Here is a 13,978-nt window from a genome sequence, read left to right on the forward strand (position 1 = left end):
AAACAAAACAAAGCACTATCACTGAAGATAATCACCATTAACATTTTGGATTCCATCTCTGTGGCTTTTCTATCCATTTGTTATCCAGACACATATACTTCCTCATTAGCTGACTCGAGTTCTAGAAAATATTTACCTCATTCTTCCAATGACTTCTCTCCCTCTCTCTTTAAAAAAAGAAAAGAAAAAAGCTTTAGTATTATGAGGTTACAGTGACGAATAAGACAACTATGATTTTTGCCCTCATGAACCTTTTCTAGTGAGTAAGATACAGGCAATCATTAAGAAGCTTTGATTTGGGAATTATTAGTCCAAAACCTTAGAAGCAGCATTTGCTTTCAACCTTGCTTTTCATGTATTCTGAAAAATTCAATTTTTATGTAGTCAAATTTATAGACCTTTTTTTCTGTATATTTTTTGGTATTCCTATCATGGTTTAGGAGTCGTCTTCTCCTTCCAAAATATGCACAAATATGTACCTGTTTTCTTCTAGTAATATTATGGTTTATCTAAATCTTCCGTACATTTAGGAATTCATTTTGGTGTAGAAGTGAGATTCTAGTATAGAACGTAGCTTTTTTTCATAGACATAAAATGATACATTTATCACAAACTAAATTCTCATAAATATCTTTGGGTTTATTTCTGGACTTCATTATGCTCAAAATATTGGTCTGTTTATTGTTGCAACAAAATATTTATGTTACTTTTGTACATCTTGTTGGTAAATATCCCTTTTTTACTCACATGTTTTTTATTCACTGGGTACAAGATTTTGCAACCCACTTTCTTCTCTTGAGACTTTGTAAAATTTATTAAATGGCTGCATAATATTTCATTGAATGGACCTTACTTAAGTAATATTCTTGTCAAACATATACAATTTGAATTTAACCGTAAGATAATAGGCAAACTAAAACTGAGGGACATTTTATAAACAACTAGCCTGTACTCTTTGATATGACATGATAACCCAATGCATTATGCTATTCTGGATTAGATTCAGGACTGGAAAAAAATGACTATAAATGCTTACTACCTGGATGATGGGATCTATACTTTCAATTTCAGCATCATGCAATATACCTATGGAATAAACTTGCACATGAACCCTTTATTTCTAAAATCAAAGTTGAAAAAAAAATTTTTTGCTGAATACCGAGGCTTAAACCAAAACAGAAAATATTTCACTTTGTTTTTCATTTTTTTGTATTAAAATACTTATGGTCATCAAAAGACGCTAAAACTATTGGGTAAAAATTTGATGAGAAACAGTATGTATGTAGAATCTCAAAGTATCTCCCCACAAATTACAAAAGGAAAGCTTTTACAGTGAGGAGAGCTGGCAGACAGTACTTTAACCAAGGAATCAACATTAACATCAGTCATAACAGGACATTATTATCCTCCTGGTGTAAGGCACTGAGAAGTCAGTAAGAAACTAGTACATTTATTTTCATTTTGTAAACCAAGGAAAAGGACAGAACTATTTTGTTACCTGTTGGCAGGTCTAAAAAAAATGTGAAACAAGATATTGAACTTCTTGTTGAACTTAACTGGAAATAATTTGGCCAACCAACAAAACTGCCATCCATCCTTCCATCCATCCACCCGTTGAATAAATGTTTACTTTGGACCTCTTCCATTCTATTGATCCTTGTGTATACAGTAAGAAAGACACAGTCCCTGACCTTAGAGATTTGTCAATGTTTTTAACTATTGGCCATACTGAAATCTTCATGGTTCTCAAGATTTTCAATTTGCCTTTGCAGCTCAGGGAGCCAATGGTACTCTGGAGAACCTAGCCGTGGACACAAGTCTGTTGGAGGAATTCTTGGGCAATGACTTTGATTTGGGGGCCTTGTAAGTAATGGGAGCACTGCTCTCTAGTTGATGTTTAAAATATTATGAAATGATTAAATGAGCTAAGAAGTGTTCCCTCCTCTTCTGTTTTCCAAAAGAACTTGGGTAGAGTTGATGTTATTATGTCTATGGATCTTTGACAAATATCACCAGTGCAGAATTTTCTTTATGAGAAATTCCACTCATTCCTCACCTCCACCTGCAAATTCAGTATATTTAATAGATGTGGAACTATTCGGGTTATCTATTGATAGTAATCAGCTTAGGCAGTTTGTGTCTTTCAATGAATTTGTCCATTTCAACTAAGTTGTCAAATTCATCAGCATAAAATTCTTCATATTCCCTCATACTTTTAATGTCTGTAGGATCTATAGTGATGATTCATTTGTTGTTCTTGATGCCAGCAACTTGTGTCTTTTTTTTTCTTGGTTAATCTGGCATGACGTTTATCAGTTTTCTTAATCTCTCAAAGTACTAGCTTTTGGTTAAAGTTAAATTCTTATTTTTTTGTTTTCTATTTCATTGATTTCTGCTCTTATTTTCTGGTGTTAACATAGGCACTCTAGCCTTTCTTATTTTTAATTTACATCTACTAAAGTTCAAATTTTTGTATAAATTTCTATGAGTTTTGACAGGTTCATAGTAATATAACCACTTTATCATAACACACAACACTGAAAAATTTCCCTATGCTGTTCATTTGTGGTCAGACTCACCATCTACCCTGATCCCTGGTAACCACTGGTCTGTTTTTTGTTCCTATGGTTTTGATTTATTTCAGAATGTGACATAAAGGAAATCATACAGTATATAACACTTTGAGTCTGCCTTCTTTCATTTAGCATAATGTCTTTGATCAATATTTTATTCCTTTTTTTATTACAGAGAAAGATATCTTTAAGTGGTTACAACAGTTTGTTTAGCCATTTATCTGTTCAAGGACATTTTAATTATTTCCAGTTTTGGCAATTATAAATCATGCTTCTATAAATATTTATGTATGTGTTTTTGTGTGCTCAGTCGTTTAAATTTCTCTATGATAAGTACTTAGGATAAGAACTGCTATATCATGTTGTAAGTGTAAGCTTAACTGTAGAAATATCCACATTTTGTAGAATGGTGGTACCACTTTGTGTAGCAATGCATGAGATATCCAATTGCTTCTCTTTATTGCCAGTTCTTGGGTATTATGAGTTTAAAATTGTTTTTATTGTAGCATTCTAATTGGTTTGTAGTGATGTATCGTGTATTGATGTGCATTTTTCTAATAACTAATGATGTTGAACATCATTTCATGTACTAGTTCACCATTTATACATTTTATTTGGTGAAGCGTTAATTCACATCTTTTGTTCATTTTTAAAAATTGGGGTTGTTTTCTTTAAGTTTAGAAAAATTTTTAGATATTCTGGATATAAAAACTTTGTTAGGTGTGTTATTCATGAATATTTTCTCCAAGTTTGTCACTTATGTTTTTATAATCTTAACAGTGTTTTTCTCAGAGCAAAAGTTTTAATTTTGATGATGTCCAATTTATTGAATTTTTCTTATATGGCTTATGGTTTATAGCTAAGAAATATAGACTTTACCTAATCCAAATTCCCAAAGATTTTCTTTTAAAAGTTTTAGAGTTTTGCATTTAGGTCTGTGATCCATTTTGAATTTTTTTTTTTTTTTTGTATAAGGCTTGAGATATAGATTGATATTAGTTTCTTTGTGTATGGATGTCCAATTATCCCAGAATATTTGTTGAATAACTTTCTTTCATTAAATTGCCTTTGCACAGTTGTAAAAAAATCAATTGACAAAAAATATGTGGGTCTATTTCTAGACTCCTTATTCCTTTACATGATCTATGTGCCTATCATTTTGCCAACACAACATTATCTTGATTACTATATATGATCTTTATTACTGTACACAGGCAATTTATCATAAGCCTTAAAATCATATAGTGTAAGTCCTCTGAATTTTTCTTCTGTTTCAATATTGTCTTGGCTATTCTAGTTTCTTTGACTTCCCACATAAATACTAGAATTAGCTTGTCAATATTTAAACAATTCGTCTGTGATTTTGATTAAATTTTTATCAAACCTAGTGATCTATCCAAGAAGACTTGACATTCTAATAAAATTGAGCCTTCCAATCTATGAACATGGTATATCTCTCTATTTATTGAGGGCTTCTTTGATTTCTTTCATCAGTGTTATATAGTTTTCAACATAAAAATACTGCACATATTTTCCTAAATATTTCATGTTCTTCTTTGAACATCATGTTTTTTTCAATTTTTAGTTCCAATTATTCATCATTAGTATATAGAAATATTGATTTTCATATATTGGGCTTACAGTCTTAAGTCATGTATTAGTTCTAATAACTTTTTAAAATATGTATTTCTTGGGATTTTCTATGTTGACAGTCATGTTATCTACAAATTGAGACAGTTGTATGTCTTTCTTTTCAAACTGTATATCTTTTGACACTTTCTTGCCTTACTGAACTAGGTAAGACCCAGCTATAGTATTGAATAAAGAAGTAGTGAGACTAGACATATTTGCCTTGTCCCTGACCTTGGAGAGGAAGCATTTAGTTTTTATCATTAAGTGTAATGTTAGTGATACATTTTTTTAACCATGTCCTTTATTTGCTTAAGGAGCTTCTCTTCCACTGTTAGTTTGCTGATAATTTTTATTATAAATGGATGTTTAATTTTGTCAATTTTTTGTGTATTTATTAATTATATGTTTTTTTCTTCCCATCTGTTAATATAATGGATTACTTCACTTAGTTCTTGACTAATGAACTGCCCTGTATTCCTGAAATAAACCTCATTTAATTGTGATATGTTATCTTTTGATATAATGCTGGATTCAATTTGGTAAAATTTTGTTGAGCATTTTGCATCTATGTTTATAAGAATATTGATCTGCAGTTTTGTTTTTTTATATATTATTTTTTCTGGGTTTAGTATCACAGCAACTATACCCTTTTAAAATTCCTTTGGAAATGTTTCCCTCACTTAAATTCTCTGGATGAGGTAGTATAGAATTGGCTTTATTTCTTGCTTAAATGTTTGGTGGAATTAATCAGCAAAATAATCTGTTCCTTTGCTTTGTTGGAGGGTCTTAAATATAAATTTAATTTATTTAGTAGATTCAGGGCTATTTATGGTATCTCATTCTACTTAAGTGAGTTAGTTTGTTTTACTTTTTTCTCAAGGAATTGATCAATGTTATCTGAGTTGTTAAATTTATGGCCATAGAGTTATTTATAGTATTTTTTATTAACCTTTTAATCTCTGAAGAGTCTGTAGTGATATTCCCTCTTTTGTTCTTCATATTGGTAGTTTGTTTCTTTTTTCTTTTATCCTTAATCAATCTGGACATTTATCAGTTTTGTTGATTCATTCAAATAAGTAGCTTTTGATGTCATTGATTTTCTCTATTGTGTTAGTTTTCAATTTCACTGACTTCTACTCTTATCTTTATTATTTTGTTCCTTACGCTTAATTTGGGTTTAGTTTGCTCTTATTTTTCTAGGTCTTTAGCGTGGAAATGGAGTTTGTGATTTGAGGTTATTCTTTGTTTTCTGATTTAAGCATTCAATGCTATACATTTCCCTCTCTATGTGGCTTTAGCTGCCTCACTCAGTTTTTGATATACTATATATATATATATTTTTCCAGTTCAAAATACTTTCAAAATTTCTTTTGAGAAATTTTATTTGACTTTCTTTGACTCATGGGTTGCTGGAACTACATTTCCAAATGTTTGGAAATTTTCCATATGTTTTTCTGTGACTGGTTTCTAGTTTAATACCATTATGAACAGAGAACATCCTTTGTATGATTTCAAATTTTGTTAAGGTTTGCTTTATGATCAAGAATATGATCTATCTTGGTGAATGTTACATATGCACTTGAAAGAATACTCACTGTGCTGTTGTTGGATAGTATTCTATAAATATCAGTTAGGTCAAGTTGGTTGACATTCTTGTTCAGGTCCTCTATATCCTTGTTGATTGCTTTCTACTTACTTTATCTATGACAATGACAGAAATGTTGACGTCTTCAAGTGTGATTGTGGATGTTTCTACTTCTCCTTCAGTTCTATTGGATTTTGCGAAAGCAAAATTGTATTGAATTGAAAAGTTATGTGATTAAATGTGAACACATTTAGTATTGTTTTGTCTTTCTGGTAAACGTAATCTTTTAGCAGAGTGATGTTCCTTTTTATCTCCTTTTTCTTATTCTGAAGTCTATTTGGTCTGATATTAATCCAGCCACTCCAGCTCTCTTTTTTTTTTCTTTTATTCAACTTTTATTTTAAGTTCAGGGGTACATACGTAGGATGAGCAGGCTTGTTACATAGGTAAACGTGGGCCTAGGTGGTTTGCTGCAAGGATCATCCCATCACCTAGGTATTCAGCCCAGCATCCATTAGCTATTCTTCAAGATGATCTCCATCTGCCCCCCACACCTGGGGCCCCCAACAGGCTCCAGTGTATGTTGTTCCCCCTTGTGTTCATGTCTTCTCATATTTCAGCTCCCACTTATAAGTGAGAACATGTGGTGTTTGGTTTTCCATTTCTGCATTAGTTGGCTGTGGATAATGACTTCCAACTCCATCTGTGTCCCTGCAAAGGACATGATCTCATTCCTTTTATGGCTGTATAGTATTCCATGGTGTATCTTACCACACTTTCTTTATCCATTCTATCATTGATGGACATTTAGGTTGATTCCATGTTTTTGCTATTGTGAATAGTTTCGGCTCTCTTTTGGTTAGTATTTGTGTTATATATTTTTGCCATCCTTTAATTTTAACCTATATATAGCATAAAATTTAAATTAGTTTTGTTTTATTCAGCATATCATTGGGTATTTTTCCCTATCTAATTGGACAATTTCTGTTTCAACTTAGACAATTTATATTTAAATTAATTATTGATATGTTTGGATTTGAGTCTCTCTTTTTCTTTTTAAAAATGTCCATCCCCTCTGCTTTGTGTACTTCTTTTCCCCCTTTTCTGCCCTCTTTTAAATTCTGTGAAGATTTTTAGTATTCTGTCTTAATATGTTAATTGCCTTTTAGACTCTTTATATGGATTTATTTTCAGAGGTAACTCGAGGGAAAACAATCTACATACCTAACCTCTTGCAGTCAGTTTAAAGATATTTTACCACTTCATATGAAAACTAGAATGCTTATAGCCATAAAAGTCCCCTTTCTCTTTTATATTGTAGCTATCATGTGTATTGCATCTATATATATTCAAAACTCTATGAGACAATGCTATAATCTTTGGTTTCAACGTTCATATATATGTTGAGGAACTTAAGAAGAGAAAAAATAGGCTATTATATTGACACAAGCATTTACCATTTCTGTTGGTCTCCTTCATTTGGAAGGTTCCACAATTCTTTCTGGTATCATTCTTCTTCAACCTTAGGAAATCCCTTTAGAATTTCATTTAGAGCAGATTTGTTGGTGATAGATTTTCTTAGTTTTCCTCCACTGAATTTCAACTTCCTTTTTAAAAGACATTTTTTTGCTGAATATAAAATACTTGGTCATTAGGGTTTTTTCCTTCCACAGCATTTAAAAAATGTTGACCCACTGCCTTCTAGCCTCCATGGTTTCTGATGAAAAATAAAAAGCTATTTGAATCATTGTTCCCTTGTATGTAATATATCATTCTTCTCCATCTGCAAGATATTTTCTTTATCTTTGATATTCAGCAGTTTGATTATATGTTTCTAGGTATGAGCATTTTTTTGTATTATACTGTTTGGGATTTGATCAAATTTGAATCTGTAAGTGTATAGTTTTTACCACATCTGCGAAATTTGTAGCCTTTTTTTTTTTTTTTTTTTTGAGGCAGAGTCTCGCTCTGTCACCCAGGCTGGAGTGCAGTGGCACGCTCTCAGCTCACTGCAAGCTCCGCCTCCAAGGTTCACACCATTCTCCTGCCTCAGTTTCCTGAGTAGCTGGGACTACAGGCACCCGCCACCATGCCTGGCTAATTTTTTGTATTTTTAGTAGAGACGGGGTTTCACCGTGTTAGCCAGGATGGTTTCAATCTCCTGACCTGGTGATCCGCCTGCCTCGGCCTCCCAAAGTGCTGGGATTGCAGGCATGAGCCACCTCACCCAACCTGCCATTGTTTTTTTTAACATTTATTTTTCTTTACCAATGTCTTTCTTTTTCCCTTTTAGAACTCCAAAAATGCAAATGTTAGCCCTTTGATAGTTTGCACAGGTCACTGAGGCTCAGTTCATTTTTTTTCATTTTTTTTTCTCTCTGTTGCTTATATTGGATAAGTTCTATTGATTTGACTCCAAGTTCACTGGCCCTCCACTGTCACTGTCATCTCCATTCTGTTATTGAGCCCACGTCAGCATACCTGCAAATGCCCCTGCCCTCCTAAGACAGAGAGTGAAACCAGGCCTGAATCTTCAATAGTAATGGAGAAACCTGTATGCGTATACTTCTGGTACCTGGCTCTTATTATTCTCTGCCAACAGAAACTTCCTTGGCAACAAATTGTGGGAAGAAGTTGAATTCAACATTTTTGAAGGAAGTGACACACACACACACACACACACACACAACTAGTAGGTTGCCAAATGTCTGAGCCCACACTCTGAGCTGGCTGTTCTGTTCTAGGCACTGCATGGGCTGAACTCAGATACTAATTGCCCCTGTGCCTGCCCTCACATTCCTTTCACTACATCGCAGTAACTTGTATGAATTGTGGACCATGGATATATCCTTTTCTCTGACCTGGAAGCAACCTGCCAAAAGTTGTATAGTCTCTCTCCTCTAAGTGTCTTCTCCTTAAGTGAAGGTTCCACTGATTCTACCTGGGTTCTGTGTAATCATCTAGACTACTTTTTATAACTAATAGAAAGACCTTTAGCTGTTTAGAGGGAAAAGTGAACAAAGGTCTTCATCGAAGAGCTGCCTTTTATAGGGATGGAAATGTATGATACCATTCCTTGTCCACCATAATGGTCACAACCAATGCTCCTATAACAAAAGACAGGCTAACAAGAGAAAAGCATAAAAAATTTACTTAATTGAAGTTTTATGTGATGCAGGAGTGTTCAGAAATGAAATGCAGAGACTCAGGGAAAACTATTTTTATTTTTATGCTTGGGTTCAATGAGGAATGAACAGCTGTGTAGAAATGTAAGTGGACAAAAGGGTGTGATCTAATGGTAACAGACTGAGGGAGGAAACCCAGCAGGGTCTGTTCAGATTTTTCTTGGCTTCTCTGTGTAGCGTTGCTTCTTCCAAGCTGTGGGGTAGGGTCTCTTTGGAATGAGAGTCCCTTTGGAATGAGATAGAAGGGAGACAGTGACTTTTCTGGGTTTTATGGCTCGCTTTACGGGGAGGAGTTCTAGTATCTATGAACCATCTTGGGGAAGAAGAATTATGGTTTCTGTGATTTGCTTTGAGGGAGAAAAGGGCATGAGAGGCAGGAGGACAGGGGAAGGTCAGAGATACCTTGCTTCTGAGGTCCTTCCAGTCTCCTTCATTTCAAAGTACTTAGCATGCCAAGGCACCGTACTTTGGGGTATTGTGTTCTGAGCTACCTGGGAGGTCCAAAATCTGCCTTATATTTTAGTCTCCATGAAAATGATGGTCTTTCCTACCAGACCAGAAATATTTGCCTATAGGCTTCCCCCTTGCTATTGAGATTCAGGACTGGTTTGCCCAGGAGGCTTCACTCTCTACCTTTGAGGCAGGTGACAGGGCTTGCAGATGAGGTAGAAGAGGAAGTTACTATTGTTGAGCATTTACTAAGTGTTGGGCATTCTTTGCCCTTCATATATTCACTTATTTAATTATATATTTGATGTAATACATCTCGTTCTCTAAGCTCTTCCAAATAGGTATATTATCTATGTTTTACAGATGAAGAGGATAAGGTGCAGAGAGGTTAAGTAACTCTCCATAGGTCAAGACACTGCAAAGCTGAGATAAAAATCTGCCTGGCTCTAGAAACATGCCTTTTCTTCCACATGAAGCTTTTAGATTAATTGATATTTTAAAGGAATGTGAATCTCAGGGAAATACATGAAATGTGTCTAAAATTATCTACCAAATGGTGTGACTCAGAGTAGATCTGAGCCATAGTTCATAAAGATTGTCAGAGTTCATGTTCATTAAAGGAGAGCCCTATGATCAGATAACCTGTCATTACTTGATTTAAAAAATGCTCAGATGCATGCAGTTAAGTGAACTGCAATAAAATCTGAGTGAGAACAAGCAGAAACACGGCTATTCCATGACCACAGGGACATTGGGCTAGTTCAATGATCATTAGAACTGTACAACCTGTTCAAATACTCCAAGTTTTAAGTATTTCTAAATACCAGGGTCTTTATGCAGGTTAGTTTCATTTCATAGTTTCATATCACAACAGCACTGGTATGTAGGGTTTTTTGTTTTTTTATTTTTGCCTGGATACTAGAGGTGGGATTCAGACCTGGGTTTACTACCAATCATGTTACTTCCCCTCTACCATGTTGCCTACAGTGTGTGTCTTCTAAAGATATCAGTGGCAACCCTTTATCTCAAAAATCTAAGAGACCATTGGGCTGCAAATTTCTGAGAGCTAGTTTAAATCTCATAGGCAGATTTTCAGATCTTAAATATATTAAAACATTGAATTATTGGCCTTGTGAAAAAGGAACAAATGCTCTATGAAAATCTTGTCCTATTAGATGCTGTGAGGAAAAAAAGTTCCATGGTCAATAAATTAGCTTGTGACTCACTGGCTTAAACTAAATTACATAAGTGTTTTTACTGCAGGACTTCTCAGTGCCTTCGATGTGCTAATGTGCAACTAGGGAAGAGCAATGGAATGAAGGGTTCCTCAAACTTATTTGGCCATGGGCCCCATTTGGGACGTATTATTCATGTATGAGCATGTATAAGGCATGTATGCAGAGCTGAGGCCAGTCCTGTCAACATGTGAAGGTTTCTGTAAATTGCCCTTAACTCTTTATTTCCTTACGGTAGAGTCTGGGATAGCTGTCTGCTTAGGAGGAGCAGGCTAAGGTCCTCTGTGATTTCCTGGGTTAGCCAGCCAGTTACCCACTTGGTACACAGTTGAGCTACGGTGGTGAGACATACTAGGAAATGTCCAGGTATGCAATGCTGCTTTGAGAGAGGGAGATTGCAGAGACTTAGGGGAAGCATAAAACCCTGAAATTGCAATGAAAAAGGAAAACAAGCATTATATGTATATGTGTGTAGAGAAGGCAAGGCTCTAGAAAAGAGACTAGTAAATCTTCAAGACAGACTAAATTAATGCAGTTTGGTTTGAGTCAGTGTGCTTAGTAGGGGTAGATATAATGAACTTTAGGCTTTGAGATCTGGTATAGGGGTAGGAGGGAACTAGCTGAGGACACCGGTGTTTGAATAGGGGACATTACAGGAGGGGAAACAGGCGTGTTAGATCTGTGAAGGAATCAACTGCAGGTTTCATTTTGTTTCATTCTAATGTTAGAGCTTAAGCATCTAATATTATGGGTTTAACTTAGGACTTGGCTTATTGGGTTTGGATGGCAAATGAATTAGGAGTCAGTTACCAGCTGCATGTCTTGGTTCTACCATCACTCTCGTGGGGCTGATAGGCTGTACTGTGATGCTGCGAAAGGGAGTGAGAGAGTACGTGCAGTTCTGTGAGAAGAGCTTGTTAAAAACTGTTTGAGTTCGGTGACTGGTTTGACTTCTGAGTTCAAACTGATAGAATAAGAGAAAGCCTGAAGAAGAAGACTGGGCTAAAACGTTATCTGATACTCCTTGATTCTAAGGATATCTGTGCAAGATGAAATGACTCATAATAATAAGTAATTTGATTAGAATGGTCTGTATTTAAAATACCCTGTTATTTAGAGGATAACCTCTGGTGGTAGACCATCTGACTCCAGCTTGACTAACTGTCAGATGAATAATCACGAGTGAATTATTTAACCTCATCAAGCCTCGGTTTCTTTTTTCTTTTTTTTTTTTTTTTTTTGAGACGGAGTCTCGCTCTGTCGCCCAGTCTGGAGTGCAGTGGCACGATCTCGGCTCACTGCAACCTCCACCTGCCAGGTTCAAGCAATTCTCCTGCCTCAGCCTCTCAAGTAGCTGGGATTACAGGTGTGTGTCACCATGTCCGGCTAAATTTTTGTATTTTTTTTAGGAGAGATGGGGTTTCACCATGCCGGCCAGGCTGATCTCAAACTCCTGACCTTGTGATCCACCTGCCTCGGCCTCCCAAAGTGCTGGGATTACAGGCGTGAGCCACCGTGCCCGGCCAAGCCTCGGTTTTATTGCCTGAGGATTAAGGACAATGATGGTGTGTTTTCATATGAGAGTCGTGGAGGTTAAATGAGACACACATGCAAAGGGTTAGCATGGTGCCTGGCTCAGGGTAGGTTCTCAAAAAAGTATCTCTATATCTAAAGCAGCAGAGGAGGGGTGTGAAAGGGTCAGATCATTGCAGTCTGCCAGCACAGAGCTGGAGGGGAGGAGTGGCATCTTATTTGCCTTGTTTTTGACTGCCCTATCATGAAATGATTTTCTTGGGCAACTATACTCATTGACAACATTTCTTCCAAAACTCTTTCCTGTATCAACTTCTAGATGGTGGCTACAAACCCTAACTGACCTTGATCAAGTATTTATTGAGTGCCTGTCACAATCTCCCCACTGGAGCACTATGGAGTGCACATGCATACACACATGCACAGCATGCACACATGTGCACACACATGCACTCACACACACACTTGCACAGTACACAGTACACATGCAAATATGTGCACTCACACACGTGCACACACATGCACTCACACACACACACAGTTGCATAGTGCACACACATGCACACATGTGCACTCACACATGTGCACACACATGCACTCACACATGTACTCACACGTGCACACACACGTGTACTCACATGTACACACAGATATGCACTCACACATGCCCACACATGCACTCACACAGAGTAGGAAGACATATTATTAATGTGAAAGTTCATATGAAAAGATAAATCATATACATGAAAAATTGGAGGAAATACTTTAAATTAAACAGCCATTTTTATAGTTGGAGCATGGGGTAAAACAGTGAATAAAACAGATGTAATCCCTGCCAGACCAAGGGCACTGTGGGGGGAACAGTCTGCCCTGGCAGGGCACCCAGGCATTTTTCTTAGAATTGGTGATGCATGGTGATAATAAAAAGCAGACTGACTTTTTGTAGGCTTAGTACTGTTTTCAAATTGTCTACAGACAATGCATTTCCTTATTGCCTGCACCTGGGGTGAGCAATTCCCATTCCCTCATCCGTGGTACACCATTGTTGTCATGCCACTCCGGTGGGAAGAAAAAGACAATGGCTGGTCGTCTAAAGTCACTCAGTAAGATGAAGACAAATAAGAATAAGGCAAGGAGGAGAGGCTACCATTTTAGATTGGGTGGTCAGGAAGGCTCTCTCGATATATGGATTTATATATACAGCATGTTCATGGTCATATGTAGTTTAACACAATCTCTCGTATTTGTTAAGCACCAACTCTGTATTGGGCACTGTGCTGAGCTGAGCTCAGTGTGAGGTGCAATAGAGTGTTAGAGAAGGGGCGATTGGTGTTGTGTGACGGCACCGAGGAATTCATTGGAGAAAACTAGGATTGGATGACTCAATTGTGAGTATCCCACCTAGATAGTCACATGAAGACACACCATGTATGTGTCTTGCCTAGTGCCTGGTAGAGTCATGAGCACAGTAGGCACTCAGTAAAGACTTGAGCAAGCCTGGTTGCAATATGAAAGAAATACTGGCTGCACTGAGGGCAGCATGTTTGCCATGGATGTACGTATCACCTCAACTAGCTGGAGGGCAAAGTCTATTTTGTACACCCTCTTTTGGTTCATGTAGATTCAACCCCTGGGAGACTGTTTCTCCATTCATCCTTCAAAAGACAAAAACAAGTTGTATGTCTGAGAGGAAGGGGTTTAGAAGGTAAATTATTCTATTTTTTATTAGCTGCTAAGAATCTCTTGATTTTCCTTTTTTTTTTTTTTGTGACAGACTCTTGCTCT

General features: G+C 36.3%; 1 protein-coding gene across 1 annotated transcript in view; it reads left to right on the plus strand.

Annotated features, from left to right (window-relative positions):
* The window catches only part of MYRFL (myelin regulatory factor like), a 115,721-nt gene that overhangs the window by 21,264 nt on the left and 80,479 nt on the right, over window positions 1-13,978 (plus strand). The window contains exon 2 of the mRNA XM_050750009.1: window positions 1,773-1,863. Coding sequence (XP_050605966.1) covers window positions 1,773-1,863 — 91 coding nt within the window. The remainder of the gene's footprint in view (window positions 1-1,772; window positions 1,864-13,978) is intronic.

Source organism: Macaca thibetana, chromosome 11, assembly GCF_024542745.1.
Source record: "Macaca thibetana thibetana isolate TM-01 chromosome 11, ASM2454274v1, whole genome shotgun sequence".
In the NCBI taxonomy this organism is placed as follows: domain Eukaryota; kingdom Metazoa; phylum Chordata; class Mammalia; order Primates; family Cercopithecidae; genus Macaca; species Macaca thibetana.